General features: G+C 42.7%; 1 protein-coding gene across 2 annotated transcripts in view; it reads right to left on the reverse strand.

Annotated features, from left to right (window-relative positions):
* cica (capicua transcriptional repressor a) overlaps positions 1 to 20,067 on the reverse strand; it is a 71,465-nt gene that overhangs the window by 3,498 nt on the left and 47,900 nt on the right. Inside the window, exons 7-22 of one of the 2 annotated variants that reach the window (XM_079570846.1) lie at positions 19,812 to 19,994; positions 19,564 to 19,690; positions 19,339 to 19,484; positions 17,183 to 17,315; positions 16,875 to 16,954; positions 14,818 to 15,162; positions 14,393 to 14,456; positions 10,654 to 10,799; positions 8,588 to 8,748; positions 6,327 to 6,561; positions 5,634 to 5,916; positions 4,655 to 4,824; positions 3,470 to 3,591; positions 1,960 to 2,111; positions 1,696 to 1,830; positions 1,494 to 1,619 (exon numbers count right to left, since the gene is read on the reverse strand). In XM_079570846.1, coding sequence (XP_079426972.1) covers positions 1,494 to 1,619; positions 1,696 to 1,830; positions 1,960 to 2,111; positions 3,470 to 3,591; positions 4,655 to 4,824; positions 5,634 to 5,916; positions 6,327 to 6,561; positions 8,588 to 8,748; positions 10,654 to 10,799; positions 14,393 to 14,456; positions 14,818 to 15,162; positions 16,875 to 16,954; positions 17,183 to 17,315; positions 19,339 to 19,484; positions 19,564 to 19,690; positions 19,812 to 19,994 — 2,608 coding nt within the window. Of the gene's footprint in view, positions 1 to 1,493; positions 1,620 to 1,695; positions 1,831 to 1,959; positions 2,112 to 3,469; positions 3,592 to 4,654; positions 4,825 to 5,633; positions 5,917 to 6,326; positions 6,562 to 8,587; positions 8,749 to 10,653; positions 10,800 to 14,134; positions 14,457 to 14,817; positions 15,163 to 16,874; positions 16,955 to 17,182; positions 17,316 to 19,338; positions 19,485 to 19,563; positions 19,691 to 19,811; positions 19,995 to 20,067 lie in introns of both variants that reach the window. The other variant, XM_079570845.1, reaches the window with a different exon arrangement.

The following is a 20,067-nucleotide window of genomic DNA, read 5'->3' on the forward strand; positions in this document are numbered from 1 at the left end:
CTACGCCTTAACTCATTGACTGCCAATGACGTCTATAGATGTCAATTAGGTTTTTCAATGGGAACAGCTGCAGCAAAGCCTTGAGCATGTCTGGTGTTAAAATCTTAGTTGTGCTGCCTAATGCTGCTGAGGTACAAACAAACTTTTTTTTTAGATGAAAGAAGAGAGTCTAATCTTTCTTTTGGTGGGTTTCGTGTTGACATAGACCTAGACCTAAATTTTCTGTGGGTCTTGAAAAAACAGTCAAAATCCTGAAAAACCTCTGGCAGTGGGGAGCTTTCTGATTTGAAAATGGCTGGCAGTCAATTAGTTAATAAATGAAGAACCTAACCTCTTACCCCCTACTTTAACCAAGCACATTTTCTCCTGTTTGGCTTTACCCAAATCTAAAAGCTTCTTACAGCCTATAGGCCAGTGTAACACCTCATTTGAAAGCTAAGACATGCAAAATTAATCTAAGATTTTCCCTTGTGTTGTTGTCACTCTTTTGTCATATTTTTTATGCATCTCCTTCACTTTTTGGATGCTCTTTTGTTGCTTTAATTGGAGCTTTATTTTTGCGTTTTCATCGTCATTTATGTCTCGTTTTCGTTGCTGTTTTGACAATTTTTCAAGAAGCTTTTAGATTTGGGCAATGCCGAACTAGAGAAAATGTACGGTTAAGGTTGGGAGTAAGGGGTCAATTCATCATGAACAATTCATTAGTTAAGTGTGACTAACACTTAATAACTACTTAGCAATGAATATATGAAGTATGTGAAGAACTATCCATCATGAGTTAGACATTAACTGTAGTTAAAATAAATCTTAATTTTCAAAACATGAATTGCAAATTATAGATGAAAATGTACACAAGGCTGGATGTAGTAGCAGGTAATAAGACTCTTTTTTTTTCTTTTAACACAGACTAATCTACTCATTTACATCATGGGTAAGCAAGTTCGCTCTGTCATGGGCTGAGCCTCCCCCACAGTGGCCCAAACACAAGGACTTACACTGAATATTAATATTAGTATTGAACAGATCCTCGCAGGGAGGTCCTCCCCTAGAAAGGGCTCCGGGACCTTAGAGAAGCTGACAACGTTTCAGATTTTTGTGAGTACTTTAGCAGGTTAGTTCACTGCTGGAAGTAAAAATAGTTCTCCTAATTATAACTGGGGGGCAGATGATGTTTGCTCGAGGGCCGGATTTGGCCTCCGGGCCTGATGTTGCCTACCCCTGAACGAGAGTCTTGTTTTTGCCATATGGAGGGAGAAAGGGACAACATTACTTTTAAGATTAAGAGATAATGGTCTTCAGTGAAAGGATGAGTACAAATTAAGACATTTATATTAATTTAAGTTAAGTTATTAATTACTGTAGAGACATTTTCATAAGTCATTAGTTTGACTCAAGTAGGCACACTGATCCTTCAACACATTATTACTCATAAGAAGTACAGTTACTCAGTTAAAAATGCTACTATGTGCCTATGGTTGAATGTACTGGTTCACCTGATGGAAAGAAGCCATGTTCTTGAAAGAGCTGCATGACGAGGGCGCGACGCTGGTCCAAAGTCCTCCTCAGGGACGAGTACGGGACGCGGTCCAAGTCTCCGAGAAGATCTTCACCCTCTGCTCCTGATCAGATCAATAAACACCATGGATCACTTTTCTGACAGCGCTTTACGGTAATGTGGTAATAAAAGTGCCGTACCGGCCCTGTCGAAGGTGAAGATGTCTCCCTCGCACTTGGCTGCACTTTTCGGGGTGTTGGGCTCCGAGCTGCAGCTGGACAGGCGCCGGGTCTTCCTCCGCGGTGAGCTGGGGTCTTCTGGGTTTGCATCGAGCTCTTAAAGGACAGATCATAGGCTTTATTTATTAGACTGGAGTCAGGACAGAGTGGAGTAAAACAATTCAGTTTCAACATCATGCTTTAAAATGAAGTTCATATTTTTGTGATATTGCGTTCGAGCCTCACCAGTGGAGTTGCGCCTCTTCTTGCGGTAACTGCCCAGGATGGCTCTGGGTGAAGTGGCCAGGCTCTGCAGAGTGGGAGAGGGAAGGACCTCCTCCGGCTTGAACTCTGGCAGCTCGGCAAAACGCACCTCGAAGTAACTCTCAGATAACACCCTGCATCAGCGACAAAACAAACACGATTTCCTCAGTCCAGGTCGACTTTTGTTTTATTCCTTTCTATGTTTCTGATGATTCGAGACTTGCCAAAAAAATGATACCTAGTCTGGCTCAGTATGTTATTTTGCAGGACTTTAGTGGAGAGTATCAAAACTATACATTTTTGAAAACTTTATTAAAGAGACAAGATGCAAGTTAGTCATTTTATACTCACTACTGCCACCTCAGGTCTTACACGTAACTGCAGGTTCTATATTAAGCTCGTGTATGACGGCACTTCGGACCCAAATTAACACCTTTATGAGTGGCAGTGCAGGATTTTAGAGGCAGTTGTGGTGAACAGGTCTGAGCTCATTCTACACATTAGGACATGGCTGCAACATGTAGGGGGAGGAAAATACTTAATTTTAACATTTTTGAGCTCTGTCTAGTCCCTTTAAATAAGCAATCAGAAAAAAACAATGTTTCCATTTGCTCTGATATGTAAAACAAAAAGATGTGATTTACAACATTTGGCAGAACATTCCATTTGGTCGTTCCAATGAAAAAAGTCCATGAAACCCTTGTCATAATTTTCATGGCGTTACCGTAGCGATGACCCATTTACTCTAATGGGAAAATGGTATAATTGCACAATTTGACCAAATGACAAGGGCAAATGGAAACATTGTTTTTGTAATAGTTTATACCAAAAGGTTTCCAAAAATATATAATTTTCATACTCTCCACTTTTTGTTTGAGTTGATTAACTACCTGGATGACTGAGAAACTACATTGCCTCTATTCTTCACTTTCTTTCTCACACCAAAAAATGTATATCCTCTTAAATACATCTGCATGATCTTCCTCTAGGCCTTTTGTTTTCCGTGCAGGTCAAACCTTAACATCCTTCTACTCATATATTCACTCTCCACCTTCTGTACCTGTCCAAACCACCTTAATCTTCCCTCTTGGGCTTTATCTTAATAATAAACTGTGACTGGATCTATTATTTGCGGTCAGGAAAAATACCCTTTCTTTTCAGAGACGGAAATCTAGCCACAGTCTAAAAATGGTGCTCGACGTGTTAAAGTCGATGAACGTTGTGTCCACTGATAATAGTCTTCAAGCTGTTGAACTTAACAATTAACTGTTCTAAAGCACCAGAGGCCTGAAAAAATGAAACGCTGAAACGCAGAAAAATGAAGACAGATGGACGGCATTGCGAAGAAGTAACACCGCTTTTCCAAAAAGACAGTAGGAACACACAAACACCTCAAAGCGTAACATCCATTTCAACATTTGTATTCAACAGCACAGAACACAAATATAGGAATACGAGGAGTAGAAATGATTAGGTTTAAAGCAGTACATACGAGTCAGGAGTCTTCTTCAGTGGAGGGGGTCTAAACTTGGTCTTTTTGGAGGGTCCCGGTTCTGTGGGCGGAGGGGGAGGGTCCAGACCAGAGGACAAGGCAGGGGGGGAACGAGGTCCAGCCTGGAGACGACACGGTTTCAAAATCAGGCCAGTAATTAAGTTAAGTTATACTTTATTAAACCACACCCGAACCGAGCACATTCTCTCCAGTTTGGCCTTACCCAAATCTGAAAGTGTCGAAATAGCAACAAAAGAGTGATGAAAAAGTGATGCAAAAATGATGAAAAAGTGATGAAAATATGTTTGACGAAAATATAACAACAGAGCAACAGAAAAGTGACAAAAAGAGTTGAAAATGGGACAACAAAAAAGCCACAAAAAATTAACAAAAGTATCAAAATGCAACAAAAGTAAAAAAAAAAGTAAAAAAATAAAATAACGTGGCAACAGTGTGAGGAAAAAGATTCCTTTAGATTAGTTTTGTAGGTCTTAGCTTTCAAATAAGGCGTAAAGCTAAACTGGAGAAAATTCGTTCTCTGCATTTGATCCATCCTCAATAACTCTGGGGCAACTTAGGGACAAGATGTGTCCAGATGTGAAGCCAGGCTAATGGTCAGAAACATCTGGCTGGAGCTGGAGGATTCACCTATTGTACATGTTTTTAGTGGTAGGGGAAGATAAGGTAAGACAGCCTTTATTGATCTCACAATGGAGAAATTTACTTGTTACATTCAGCTCTTAGAAACACCCAGGGGTTGCAAATAGGCAGGAAATGTGAGGAAAAAACAATTAAATAGTAAATAGTGGTATCTTATATACAATGACTACCAAGGACTTTGTGTGGACAAAAAGTATAAACAGTAAATAATAATAAGTAAACAGACTATAACTACCCAAAGGAAACCAACGCAGACATGGGGAGAACATGCAAACTCCACACAGAAAGGCCCCGTCCAGGTGGGAATTGAACCCGGGACCTTCGAGCTGCGCCACCGTGCCGCCCAATAATAACTTCCCTGATCGCACAAGCCGGGGCTCCAGACTGAGACCATATTGGGTGTTTTTTTTGCGGTTGTATTGCCATTCTGCCGCCCCCACTAATCCCGCGGCCACATTCAGCCCTCCACGTCTCTCCACAAGCGTCGAATATTACTGTAAATAGTGTAATTCGTGTTGTCCTGACCTCTTTGCTGCTGCTCCCGGTGCCGTTCTCCTCTCTGTCTGTGCTTCTCTTCTTGTCACTACCGTCCCTCGAGGCTCGTTCTCGATCCGACTCATTTTGCTTTCCCCAGCTTTGCCCGTCGTTCATGTTTTCCTCCTTAATGCGCGGTTTCACGTCTTCCTCACTGGTTCCTGTTACATGTTTAAAAACAAGATTAAAGTTTAAAAGCAACCATCCTCAGATCATTTTGCCATTCAAAATCTTAACACCCCGAAAGCCTTGAATTGCTCACAAAATGTACTGTATCGTGTTTCCTTCATATTGTCTGCCCTCTACGCTGTGGAGCTCAAAACCCGAACTTGCTTATGACAATATTTTTCAAGTCACTTTGTACGTTCAATCGGAAAACAACACACAGCGAAGATAAATAGCCGGTGAAATTATACCCGCGCTTTGCTTTTGCTGACATCAATGTATAGTCCTACAATGCAAGGCTATTTTTACAACTGTCAGTTTCGTATTTCATTTGTCCCAGGGCACCTCTAAACGTGGATCGAGAGAGTTCACTTTAGGCAACATCCACAACTGGAGTTAAAGAGGGATTCAGAGAGATTAAACTCTGTATTACGGTAAATTAGAGCCAGTGTAACACAAGTATTTCAATCTTAATTTGTTAACTAAATAATTTGACTAAAACTGACAAAATCTTTTCCTGTTGACTCCTAAAAACTAAATAAAAATGATAAGAAAAGGCTTAAAACATATGAACTTTCTGTGACACAGGAAGGAATGGGTCTGTGCTTTGTCTATGCAGGAGAAGCAGAAATGAAGAGGAAAAAAACAGTTTGACTAAATCTAGGACTAAAGTAAATCACATTTTTGTCAAAAGACTAAACCTGAACAAATAACGGCTCCTTCCCTCCATCTGCTATTCAAACCTGCGCCTTGTGATCAAAACAAGCCCTGGATTTAATTATCATATGACCGCCCTGGCCCGCACCTGCAGTGCTGTAGCTGCTCTCTGCTGTGGAGTTGGTTCCGCAGCGGGACGTCCCGTGAGCTCCTCCCTCCTCTGCCTCGATTTTCACCTCCACCATCTGCTCCACCTTCACTGCCACGCTCGCCTGCGGTGTCACTGCGGCCCCGGGAGCCCCGGGCCCCAGCGGAGAGCAGGGCCTGACCGAGTCCAGCCCCGCGGCGGCCATGTTGGACGGGACTGTCGCCACGGAGACCACTCCAGTTGCCAGGGCGATGGTTTGTGCAGGGTAGATGGCAGTCAGGACCTGAAGAGGAGGAGGAACAGTGTTATAAAAGCGGATATTCTGCTTGACGTGAATGTTTTAACCTCTTAGCCCAAGTTCAGCTGTATCCAAATCTAAAAGCTTCAGCCTATAGGCCAGTGTAACTCCTAGTTTGAAAGCTAAGACAAAACTCATTTAAACTGATCTCTTTCCTTATGTTCATCACTTTTCTGTTGTTTTTTTGTCACGTTTTTGTCACATTTTCATCACATTTTTGTCACTTCTTCATCTTCATTTTTGTCGCTAGTTTTTTCAAGAAGCTTTTAGATTCGGGTAAAGCCAAACTGAAGAAAATTCAGTTCAGGTGGGGGTTAAGAGACCAATACATTTGCCAGTGCATATAAATATTTAGGAACCACGCTGCTTCGAATCACAAAACGCATATTTCTTACCGGACGTCCCGTGTTAGCAGTGCCCTGTCCTCCTGGGGTCTGTGACTGGCAGCTGAGAGAAGGGGCAGGGGCCAGCAGAGGAGACTGGACCAGGGTTTGTCCAGGGACAGGGGCGATGGCAGTGAAGCCCAGGGTGGCCAGAGGCTGAGGGAGATACGCCTGTCCCGCAGAAGAGAAGGCCTGGTGGGCTGCGGCTGACGTGGGACCTCCTGCACCGGGCTGGACATACGGGATCCTGAAGCACAGAGGGGCACGGGGTTAAATAATCATCTCCGATTGGTCAGCCTCAGTAATGCAAAGAGACAGGTGGATCTTACCAATTGCAGCTTAAGAACTAATAGTATTTTTTTGTCATGTTGCCCACGACCAGCACCGTAATTACGTAAGAAAATTGTTGTTGCAATTCTCAATTCAATCTCAATTCATCCGGGCCAGGCTTGGGACTGGCACAATGACTGCACTCACTGCACTTCTAATGCCTTTGCGGCTGAACACAGAAAACTGCTACGGGCCTTAAAAGCTCAAATGTAACATCCTGAAATTATGCAATAAAACATTGGGAAGCCGCACGCTGGCAGCATGTTCAAACAGAAGCTACACCAGCCTTCTTCCATTGTCAGCCTAATTATGTAAAACAAAACAGAAACCTTTCATAACAAATGAAAAATCTCTTTGCAAGGGCAATTTGAGGAGTCTGACCAAAGCTATAGATTGTCCCCGGGGACAATCAAAGCAAAAGGGGACCAGTCTGGAAATAGCAATAACAAACTGTGCTTCTCAACTGAGCAGTGTATCCAGTTGGGAACAGCTCTAGGGCAATTTTATACTCCATGTGATTAGCTAAAAAGGTCTGCTAATTACTACTAAAATGCATTGTGTTGTACAATTGGCTTGAGGTTAAAAGGTACAAGCAGCATTTGTCGTTGCGAGTTTGCCTCCCAGCTAAAAAACAAAAACAAAAAATTGTATATGAATTGTATATTTTGGTTTATTATAAATGATCATGATTAGGGTTTTCACAGGGCATTGAAAGTCATTGAATTAACTGTGTCAAAATCAAGGCCTAAAATGAACCTAAAATGTGGAAAATACTGTCAATATTTTCACATTTCCCAGCAAAACAGCCCATAAGGTCATATATTATGTGCAAAACTTACATTTGTAGAGAAAAGGTGCTATGCTTTGGGATACAATTTTGAGTTTCGGCCCTTGGTGTTTTGGCAATGAAGAAAATCGGCCCTCAATATCGCACGCTTGCCTACCCCTGCTGTATAAGTTCATCAAAAATACCAAAATGATGGTCTAAAACATATTTAGTTGCAGTTTTGGCTGAAATTGACCCAATATTAAGCTAAAAAGTTCGGATGAAATGTTTGCAAATCTTAAGAAATTAAATATGTGCTTCTTTTTGTGTGTGTGGCTTTAAAATGTACTATTTGGGCATTAAAACATATAATGCAAAACTGACTCTCTTGAGGTTTAAACCACATGTTATCAAAGTCATACCAGGAGTAGTATTTCACAATAGTTTGGAGTAATCCTCGGACAAAGCTGTTAGATTTATCTGTTTCTTCTTCTACGGTGTCGGCGCCTTGTTCTGTACTTCCTGATTACACTCGCATCATTGTTTAAATCCAAAAACTGTCCTCCACATTTTTAGCCCATAATCCAACATTATTTTGAGCTGTTCTGTTTGTTTATCAGGCAATGCTGGAGCTGCTCACATGCTGTACGTCCAACTCTGAAGTTATTTTTAGAAAACGATTCCTATAGCTGCCAGCAGGAGGAGCCCCAGTCAAGATTTTTACCAGCTCTTTCGCCTGCTTTTCATTATTATTATTTAAGACTTATTTTCAAATGATAAAACTTAATATATCAAAGCTGAGCGACCAAAACAAGGCTCTATTTTTAGGCTCCACATAGTTGACACGTCCACACTTGCTTCTGCCTGTATAAACCCTGTATTATATTAGGGGTAGAATCAAACAAAGTAAAACAAAAACTTGTGGCTCCCTAAAGTTTAGCTCCATGTGTAAAATCAAACTGGCGACTAAAACAAGCTAAAGTGTTACCAGCCGAACTGGTCAAGTATCGGCATTCGGCAGTTCATCTTGTCCTAATTCTCTTCCCCGTAACTAAATAAACAAGCACCACCTACAATCCTACAGAAATCCTGGAATATCTCTGTACTTGTGGGCATGAGTGCAGAAGCTATTGAAGAAAAATCAATGTGTGTAAAATATGTTTCGATTGAGTTTGACCTGGTGGGAGGCGGGGTCAGGAGCACGGTCTGCGGAGGAGTAGCGCCGGGGGCCATCACTGTTGCCACGGAAACAGGGAAGGGGCTCCCAGGATGCACTGCTGCGGCCGCTCCTCCGTTGGGGTGGGTCTGGACCACGGGCATGGGGGCGATCTGGATGATCTGCGCGGGACGGGAATAAACACAGTGGGCAGAGAGAGATGTTTTTAAAAGTAAGTGGTTTTTATTTTTACTGCATCATGTCAAGGCCCCGTGTGAAGGAGGCGCTCGATATAAGCTTTTAAAGCATCAGAAAGTTTGTGGTCTATTACTTTCCGCTGCCTTCATTTAGCCGGAGCCTCCGCATCTTCTTTCACACAAAATAACTTCAGGTCTACATTTTGGAGAGGTCTAAACCACAGAGTTAGCAGCTTTTAAATATGATTTATCCACAATTTGCTAAGTGCGGCCAGTAAAATTGTGATGCTGATTCGATTATGCTGCTCTATTCACTCCATTCATGAATTTAATTTCTTTTTGGCAGCTCTAACCGCAGCACCCTTCAACCCGTATCTTCACGATCTCATCTTTGCACAAGTTCTAACCATCTTAGTCTTTATAACTTGATCAACAAAACAATCTGGAAGGGTTCCTGTTGAAAAGACAGACTTTTTAGAGAGGAATTGCTGCTGATTGGATCAGGCGCAGCTCGTTTTAGCAAAGTCTCAAAACGAAGCATCAGAAGCTATGGAGCAATCATGTATTTAAATGAAATGACTGAATGATGAATGACTGAAGTGCTGTGTGTAGCTGTCCGCCGTGCTTTTGCCTTCGATGTATTGTTATGCTGGGTTTACGACAGTCTTGATCGCCCTCCTTCACCTTCGACTCATGGAGGTCACAACAGAAGCGTGTCCTTTTGTGTTGCTTAGCAGTGATTTGTAATTCAGCGTGAGATCATTCTCACAGCATTAGTAGTGTAGGAATCACTGTTTTCTCTCACGCTTGGGCTCAAAATTGATAGAAACCCTGCGAGCAGCCGTCATGTATGGAGCGCGCAGGTGTGTCGCAAGGGCGCAGGTTAAACAGGACAAATCAGAAGCAAAGGCATGTCCCCCTGTTTCTCATGTTTAAATATTATTGTAACAAAATGGCCTAAGCCAGGGGTAGGCAAGTTTGCTCGGTGGAGGGCCGTTTTTCTTCATCGTCAAAAGACCAAGTACCAAATGGACCAATTATACAAAATAATCTGTATTAAGAAAAAAGCTTGTTCCATTGGCAAGAATAGGTTTTATCTGCTTTAAGGCCACACCAAATCCACTCAATCTTTAATTCAAGTAGATTTAAGTCATTTCTTAGTATTCTTAGAGTAGTCTTTTAGGATTATAGCCTAAACGGGTGCTCTGCTAAGACATTTTAAGGAATTGACAGTATTTTTAACATTTCTAGAGTACTTTAACAGGCATTTGATCTCTGATTTGGGTCATAATATTTCTCAAAATCATCTCGAGGGCCAGAGTTTGATGATGGAGGGCCGATTTTGACGTTGCCTACCCCTGGCCTAAACGAAGGAAACTTTATTCGTGAGCCTCGATCACAAATGTGGATTTGTTGCGTTGTGTGTAAACCTACCATTAATTACTATCGCTAAAAGTGCTTGTTGTTTGCAAATGTAAACTGCTCAACTGGAGAAAGCTACTGTATCAGCAACTATGTACTTTACATGGACAACCAGCAAAAAGCAAGCCTGACACTTAAAAAGCTTGTGTACAAAAACAGCAGCTTGTGTGCCTGGGGTCCAGCAGAACGTGATGTTTGTAAAAGGCTTTAGAGAGGCTTTGATAATTGTTCACTCGGGCCAGATTAAGAACACCAATACACCAAACAATATCAATCCCCATGTAAGACAATGTGGAAATACAGACAGCCGGTTTGGGAGCAGCGCTCATTATGTTGGAAACAATTTACACTGTGTTCTTCTGTTCCCTGTGTAGCGGACGATTTAATTAAAGCTGGATTGGTTCATCTTCAGGATTGTCGTGTGGACGCGTTAACGATAGGAGGAAGCTGGAGTTTGCAGTTCCATACCTTGTTTCCTGTCTGGGGGCCGTTCTGCACGGGAAGGGGCGGGCCCACCAGGGAGATGGAGGGGGGATGAGGAGGAGTGCTTCCTGTTCGCACTGTTGCCATGGGAACCAGCATCTTCGTCTGCAGAACCGGCGACTGGGTTTGGACTAACGGACGACAAGAGAGGGAGAGAGAGTATGAAAAAAAAAAAAAAACAGTCTGGCAGCGTGAAGGGATGAATGAGGCGGCGGCGGAGAGAGGGGACACGAGGACACGGACGCAGGGAGTTCGTTTTCCGCAGTTAAAGCGACCGCGTTTTGTGAGAAAAAAAACACAAAAAAAACGGGGTTAATCGAGGTACCCGGGGAAGATTTTCGAATTATGTCTACGGTAGGTGGCACTCGCAGTTTGGAGAAGCACAGAGGAGCCGGTGGCCCAAGATGAACCGGGGACAAGTGAGGTGAACGAGAAAGTTGACACACTCCCACCTCGGTCTATTTTTTCGTCTGCAATTCAGAGCTGGCTCACGTCGAAATGTTAGCGCCGTTGATGAGCACAGGCAAAGGTGCAGATGATTAGGTAAGGATATGAAAGGTTACAAGGAGACACAGAGATCCGTGTTTTGCAGGGCTTAAAATATTGTGGCCGCCTTTGCTCTGCCCAATCCCGTCAGACCTGGGAAGCTAAGCAGGGAAGGGCCTGGCAGGACTTGGATGGGAGACCGTTTGAGAACACCAGGAAGCCTAGTGCATGAGCGAGTGAGTGGTGGTGGTCGGAGGGGCCGATGGCGCAGACTGGTTGCCTCGCTTCCGTCAGTCGGCAGCTGTGGCTACAATAGCAGTTTACCACCACCGAGTATGGCGTGAACGACGAATAGTGCAATGTGAAGCGTCTTTGAGTGTCCAGAAAAGCGCTATATAAAACCAATGCATTATTATTATTATTATTACCCACAATATGTGCCATTCCCATGCCCGGATAAATGTGTGTGGCAGGAAAATGGGCCATTCAGCATCACATACAAAAGATCGAAAATGCAAACAAAATAAGTAAAGCCATTTAGTCTGGAAAGCAAAAACAAGTGATCAGCTAATGGTGCAGAAGCAAGTTGAATGATGAGACTTTAAAAACACCACGTCATGACATCAACAGGTGGGAGGTGAGTGTTGTGAGCACCCGAAAAGAAATCAGGCAGAATATTGTGCAAAGTTTCTTACGTACATGCTCTGGCAGTTTTAGCTTTTTTTATTTTATCAACCAGGAAAGTCTTGTATTTTCAACTCTTTAAAGGGATATTTCAGGATTTTTGACATAGGGCCTCATGTTCTAGTTATCCAGACTGTAGCTGATTTCTGGATTTTTGATTTCTAGCACAAGCCTAGCGCCACGAAACTCTTCAAATATAAAAACTGCATGAATTACAATTTTTTTTTCCAGAAATCAGCAACACTCTGGATAACTAGGAAATGAGGCCCTATGTCAAAACTCCTGAAATATCCGTAAAAAATAAAATAACTTGTAAAACACACCTCATGTCATACATTCGTTTCACTTCACCGAGAGCTTTATAGTCATTCTGCTCTTTATTGTAATGTAATATAATATTTTTTATATATACTTTTTGCTGCCCTTTGCAAAAGCTCCTCTTACTATGTGTGTTGTATTGCATGTCAAAGTCACAAGATTGCTTAGACCAGTTCCCAGCAATTGATTTTCCATAGAAAAAATCGACTTCACCTTTGCATATGCAGAGCTCTTAAAACGTATATTGTTGCCCACAGAATTATAAAGCGCAGATAAATATTGTCCTATATGCATGATTTAATTTGATAAAATAACTTAAAAGCATAGATAAGATAAATACCGTAGATAGCAACTGCTGCTAAAGGCATTTTCAGGCACCGCTGAGTAAACCTTGTCAAGTACCAGTTTGGCAATGGCGCGCACTAACAGGGTCAACCTTTCCACCTCACCACCGCTAATCGTTCCTCTTTGAGCTCGTCTTTTCATTCATACGTCCCGTCAGACCATTACTTTCGATCATCTCTGTGGAGTCCAGGATGTTCTGAAAATAGCCCTGATTGCCTTACGTAAAAGTGGGACGGGTGATTGACGGGAGAAACAGTACGAAGCGCAGGCCGCCCACCAACTCTTAATCACCCTCTGTTCACAAAAGCCGCCACACGCTGCTATTTCTATTGCACAGTTTAAGTGCATATTTTAGGACTAAAAATGCATAACCATGACTAAAACAAGAAAACAATAAATAGCAGCAAAAATATCAAAATATGGGGTTAATTTTCTTGATTTTTTGTAGAAATGCAAGGGCAAAAAATAAGGTCAGGTTGGAATTGGAATTCTGTTCTCCATTTATCTGGGCTTCAGACTGCCACAAAAAGGATCACTGTATTGTATTTCTAACTGGAATGTTTTCTGTATATAACTAATACAATTAAAGGTCATTTATCATTTATTGTTCAGTCTTTTTAAACGACTTAAGGAAGTACATTCTGAAGAATATTTAATTTCCTTTGAAGAAACAATGTAATTAACCATAATTGTTGTTATTGGTTAGAAGATATTATGGTTAATAAATACAATTATTTTCAAATATTCATTAGTTTATTTGTTCTAGTCTTTCCTTTCAGAGGACAATGAGGCGTTTAAAGGAACAGGCCACCATTTTTACGTACTGAGATATGTTCTTACCTGAGCTTAGACGAGTTGATATGTACCTGTCTGGTCTTTGTGCGTGCGCTCAGTCACGCCCAAAGACCAAAGATGTTGTTAGCAATTGGCCTCTTTCAATGTATTCCTATAGCTCCAAAGGGGGTGAAGTTGGAGGCTACCACGCTCTTCCACGGGCACAAAGACCAGACAGGTACGTATCAACTTGTCTAAGCTCAGAGAAGAACATATCACAGCATGGAAAAACTGTGTGCCCTCAGTCACACAAAAAGACTAAAGATGTTGATAGCAATTGGCCTCTCCCAGTATGTTCCTATAGCTCCAAATGGGGTGAAGTTAGAAGCGACCAAGCTCTTCCACAGGCACGCACAATGACCAGACAGGTCTCTGTGTATCAACTCGTCTAAGCTCAGGTAAGTGTTACACATATCTCAGTATAGAAAAACGGTGGCCTGTTCCTTTAACTACAAAATTTTTAAGAAAACAAAAATGTTGTAAACCTGTAGTGTATAACGGAGTGTGAGATGGTGTTTTGCATGCATAAGAGAGTGGTAAATTACTGAAACATGTGCAAATGATATGTGCGTTATAAGGAGGGTTCAAAGCTCATAAGGTTAATTTTGCATGATCCAGGCCCGTTAAAAAGAATGTCAGTGTTAAACTACTAACCTGGCGTTTGACAAACAGTTGCTAAATCAGAGTTAGCTTGAGCATGTTAGCTTTCGTCCTCAAACAGGAGCAGATTAGATCGCAGGGAAACACCAGATGTGATTAGAGTAAGTTTTACATTTAGCTTTAGGCCGGTCTGTCTCACCTCTTGTCCCGGGGCTGACTGAGGCCAGTCCTAGTCCCGCCCCTGAGTGCACGCCATTGGCCAAGCTAGCAGTGGTGTGTGGGGACAAGACTTGCACTGGCAGCTCACGCAGGTCGGGCAGAGGGGTGCTGCTGTGTGCGTGCGGGGGGGCGAGGAGTTGCACTGTGTGGGACCCTCCAAAAACTAGGCTAGTGACCAACGCACGGCTGCCGTTTACGGGGACAGGAGAGGGACAGGGGGAGGAGCACAGGTACCCACCCCCTGCTGTGATCGGCAGCTGCTGCAGTCCGCTGCCTCCCATCAGGAGAGTGGGTTTCTTGTCCTGCGGGAACAAAAGAAAGTATATATTAAAAAGCCCAGCCTTTAAAGTGTTTACATCATCCACATAAATCTACTTTTGGGCAGTTTCATCATTTTCATTTATTTGAGTGGATGGGAAAGACACTTCTGCTGCTCTTTTAAGGGCTGCTCTTTTTAGCAATTTAATCATAGCAGAAATGAAAGCCAATGACACGCTAACAAATCAATGGACTCGTGAAGAACACCCGTATTGAGTACAGAACCGCTCTGAATGGGTTTGGTGACACAAAAGGGACGAAAGAGGAAATGACCAACATAGACAAGATTACAACGCCAAGCTCTGTGTCTCTTCCAATTTTGGTGATTTACATTTTAGTCAGTACCTTTGCAGCACCATCCCCTGGTTTGCTGGCGATCGGGACGGGCGTGCTGGCGATGGGCCGTACCACACTGGTCACCATCGTGGGGGCCATTCTCATTGCGCCCATAACCTGAGAGGTGATAGTTGGAGGAGCCTGGGATCCTATGGCCAGCCCCGTCCCGTCTGTGATTGTCTGTTCAGATTTGGGTCCTCTTTCGACCCCGTTCTGTCCCGTGTCTGCGCCTCTGCTCCTGTTCTTTTCTGAGCCCTCCTCGCCCCGTCCCGTGGAGCCCTGTCCCGAGTTGGAGTCGGACTGAGAGACTGAGGGGGAGGGCAGAGAGGAGCGGGACACTGGCTGGAAACCGTGCTGGTAGGACATGGAGAGAAAAGCAATTTAAGTGCATTGAATGAGGTACATTTCAAAGGGCATGTTTTGGAATAAAACTATATTTTCATCCAAGCATAATGCCTACATAAACTACTTAAGGATTTGGGGAAAATGAAAAAACAAAAACAATTTTGTTGATTGGCTGAGAACAGAGCTAATGATACCAATTTGGACACTTAAAAATCATTTAGGCAATAATGCTGGGAGGTTCATAACTATATCAAACAAGGCTTATGCTACTTTACTAACAACCAACAAATCCAAATGACAAGAACAAACTTTTTAACAATTCCTTCACAAACCTTCCAGTTAAAATCAGTATTTCTGCAAAAACTACAACTGTTTTTGCTCAGCCCGAAAGCAGGAGTCGGGTTGAGCCTGACTCCAGGGTCATTTTTACAGTCGTTCACTAAATTTGATCAATGAGCTGAAGTCAGACTGATGTTATAAAGTCAGACTCTGCTCCTCTGGCTCTGGACAGAAATCAGAGGTTTATTATTGTGCACTTTTGATACAGCGACATGAGCGCGGCTGAACTTAAAGCACAAGAACAGAGCGAGTCCTCCAGCAGCGAGACAAAGTCTAGACGAGGAAAACAACAGCGGAAAAAAGTTGACTTCAGTCATGAGCGTGATGCCCTTCTCTCAAGTCGTTATAATCAGCTCAACTTTAACATTAACTGTGTAATAGCGTTCGAGATAGAAGCGGCTCTAGGCTCCAGAGCGTGAGGGGAGATTACGACGTGAGAGCAAAGCCACACATTCATGAGGACCGGCTCCTCTGGCCACACGTCCTCCCGGGGTCGACATAAAACCGTCTCACGGAGGCTCCTCAGTGCTGCTGGAGCTAAAGGCAGGTCCAGAGCGTCCTCCTCCCCCACACAGCACTTTTACCGCTCACGACGCCTTTGCAACCCAAAGACTGGTGTTCCGTTTGCTCGGACGCAGTTGTGAACAGAAAATTACGCATTTGCGCTATATAAGTTGAGACCATTTACCATTTGCGGGTGCATGCAGGTTTATTATGTGTGTTATATTGACTAATTGCACCAAAAATGTAATTTTTTGTGAGCATCCCCAAGAAAGACCTCAGCACCCCCTAAGCACCCCCTGGGACAAATGTCTAGCGCTGCCGCTGCACTGAGGTGAAAAAAAAAGGTTGCACTTTACTTTACAGCACAGAAATGTTATCTATTTAATTTATTGTCAGTTTGGTCTATATACAAATCATTCAAAAATCAAATAATAAAGTCAACTTAAAGGCCCTATATCTGATTTTCTGATAGCAAACAATGAAAGAGGAAGCCACTAAATTAAAATGTTAGCTTTGGTCCAAACTCATTCCTAACTTTCCAAACATATTTGTAGCATCCAAATTCTTCATAGGGACGAGTTTATAAGCATTTTTCAGTGTCAGGTTCACAAAATGTTAGAAAAATAGCCTGAAAGTTCATGAAATTTATACAAATGTTTTATAATTAGATGCACAGTGTTTTCCCCACAAATGTTTGAGTTTACAATATTATAAAGGAGGACAAAAACATTTTGTTCCATTGCTAGAAATTAAATTAAGTACAGTGCCATTAAGATACTATATATGTATGTACTATTACCGTCTTACTTACTACTTTCAGTCAAGGAAAACAAAACAACTCTGTTTCTATGTACTTAAGTAAAAGTTATGGTGTGTACCTGTCCATCTGGTTCATCCTCGCTGTCTGTCACTCTCTCTTTGCACTTGAGGTCAATGGAGCCCTCGGGACAAGAATCCTCTGAGAAAAACAACTCATATGTAACACATTTTAACACTTCAATAAACAGACTTAACAGCGATTTGTCTGTATGATTTTGTATAAGGCAAGAGCAATGTTAGTTCACTCAGAAGGACAACTATTTTCAGCATTTGGTGAGATTTGCTGATTCATCTCGGACACACTGGCGTTTACAGGAAGCGAAAGTCAAACGCTGGTGATTTTTGGTAGGGTTTTGAAGGGACTAACCCATGACATCATCGTCCCCCTCTTCCTCACAGATCACCATCCGCTCCTCGTCACTGGTCACATCCTCACTGGCGCCGATCGGACGTCCCAACAGAGGAGGGGGGCGGCTGGGGAACAGGCCCGGCCCATCGCCCTACAACAAATGACAGGAAAACAATTTAACCAAACGTGGTCCTTTTAAATAAGTCATAACCTTTCCCTATCTCAGCTGCTTCACTCTTTTGCGGGTCTAGACTCTTTTCTCTCACTAGACACTTTTCCAGTTTTTGATTCTTGCACAATCTTTCACAAGCCTTAATGCCAGAACCAAGACTTTATAAATGAAGATGGTTGAATTGGTGTATGTTCAAGCCAGTGGTTCTCAACCTTTTGGAGCCACGTTATAACAATTAAAGGGGTTAAATTAATCAAATTACGAATGTATATTTTATCTACATGATCTGGCGACCCCCAAAATTTGTCTTGCGACCCCCAGGTTGAGAACCACTGGTTTAAGCGCTGATTATAATTATATCTGTCATGTATTTTTTTTTTCAAACCAAGACTGAGTTCACAGTGAGCTGCTAAACGACACAGCACTGCAGAACATGTTTGTAGGGTCAGGTTTAAAACATAAAAAGATGGAATATTTTATGATTTGCCAGTGACTTTAGGGCTTTAGGACCTAAACAAGATAAACAAGTTCCCATAGGCTTTCTGCCTTCCTGCATACACTTGATGAGGCACATGTTGTGCAACAACATTTTGTTCTGAACAACATCCACATCTGCAAACATTTAGGTAAATATATCAGTGTAAAGACGAAACTGAAGTCATTTTCTTGTTTCCCTGTTCAAACATCATCCTGGTGGTTAGTTCGTAGAATAAGTGTTGATTTTTCTTTCCGTAAAAGAAGCTCACAGGATAAAGAAGGCTGGAAACCCCTGGCCCTGACCTCAACATCTACAACTTAGTGAATTGCAAATGGCTATGATCGTGCAGCCCATAGTTTGGACTGTAGTGCACATGGTCTGACCGGCCCCCCAACGTTCCCGCTCTCTCTGTAGATACTTCTGAGCCTTGCAACCACTTAAACACACACAGACATTCGTTCTTCACACTTTTAACCTCTTTAGCTTTGCCACAAACACCACCTTTCCTCAAACGCAGTTCAAATGGATCCACTGCTTCCATTTTATACCGTTTTTTTTCATACGAATGCCCTCAGAAAACTCAGTGGGATCCTCCAACTTCAAAGCTCTTCATTCTCCACTTTTCTAGCTGCTTTGAAGGTACAAACTACACCAGTGTTTGCTGCTTTTGCTCCGAGTCACAGAGGATTAGGGCCTTCACACGAGCGCTTTTGTTTCTAGAAATTCATTAAACGCTGTTGGCATTGCCTCGCATGGTGTTTTCGCACTTTGATATTCGCCACACGCTTTGAAACTTTGCGCTTTAAAGTCCAGGGCGTAGTATTCGAAAACTTCCTTAATCTTATAAATAGATGCCGGCTCAGATTTCCTTGCGTTTAAGGAAATTTGTTTTGCAATTCAGTGAGAAAACCCCAAATATTATCTATATTCTTCTAATCACACAGTATTTACTAATATTGCAAACATCTCAAACCTTTGGCATACCTTTATTATGACTTTACACTAATAGATATCATTGTATATTTGTAGAGTTGAGCGACTAATCTCTAGATCTTGGACAGGAGCACCTACACAGCTGGAGGACTAGCTGACTGTCCATGCTTTCTAAAGGAACAATGCATTAAAGGTGCATTATGAAACTTTTTATGCAGAAAAAAAGTTGATATTTGTGCTTATTTGACGTTGTAGTGACACAGCGGCTGTATGAGAGGTCAGCCTGGTGCCTTTACTTTCCATCTCAGTGGTCTCTAGGATGCTCCAGGATCAATTATTTTGTAGGTTTTCTGGAGAGAGGGTCCGACAGCAGTGAAAACCTTCTAAACAGTTCATCCTGGAGTGTCCTACAAACCACTGTGATGGAAAGTAAAGGCGCCATGCTGACCTCTCATACAGCCGCTGGGTCACTACAAGATCAAACATGCACAAATGTAAACTTTTTCCTCCATAAAAAGCATAATGCACCTTTAAAGAGGCATACCTAGAACTGAACTCCACTTCTTATAGGTATTTCTATGGTGCACAGACCTTGTCCATGTCCCTCTCTTTCAGCTGCAGGGTGTGCACAGCGCTCTGAGAGAACGCCCTGGGACGAGGGTGCTGCCCCCCGAAGGCTCCTCGACGCTCTGCAGCCCCCGACCAGGCCCTCACTTCCGTCCCCGGGGACTGTGGATCTGAGGAAGAGATAAGGAGGGCTTGTTTAACAAAACTAGAGCAAAACAGTGAACAACAGTAATGAGTTATTGTCCAAACCTATGCTCTCGGACATGCTCCTCTCTCGCGGCTCCTTTGGGGTCCCGCGGCCCTCGGACAGAGACTTCCTCCGGTCTTTGTTGCACCATTTCCAGTCGGGGTGGGCTCTGAAGTGGGCCTCCTTCACCTACACATAAGAGTCAATCATTTATTCAGTCAATCCCCTTAAATGCCCCCTATATTAACCACACACGTTTATGCCTTCTACCTTCATTAATAACTACACATTAACCTCATTCTGACATTACCTGGAAGGCGAGGTCGTGGTACTGCTGCTTCTCGTTGGGGCCCAGAGCGTACCACCATTCCCCCAGGATCTTGCTGACGGTGCGGTTGTCCTGGTTCGGGTGTCTCTGATGCACAAGAGCGCGGTGACGCTTGCTGAAGATCATGAACGCATTCATGGGACGCCGAATGTGGTCCTTCTCTCTCTACACAACACAATATATAGAAGTTATATATTTGTTATTTAAATCTTTTCTTATCTTTATCTTCTACAAATAC

Source organism: Gobius niger (genome assembly GCF_951799975.1).
Source record: "Gobius niger genome assembly, chromosome: 14".
NCBI lineage: Eukaryota > Metazoa > Chordata > Actinopteri > Gobiiformes > Gobiidae > Gobius > Gobius niger.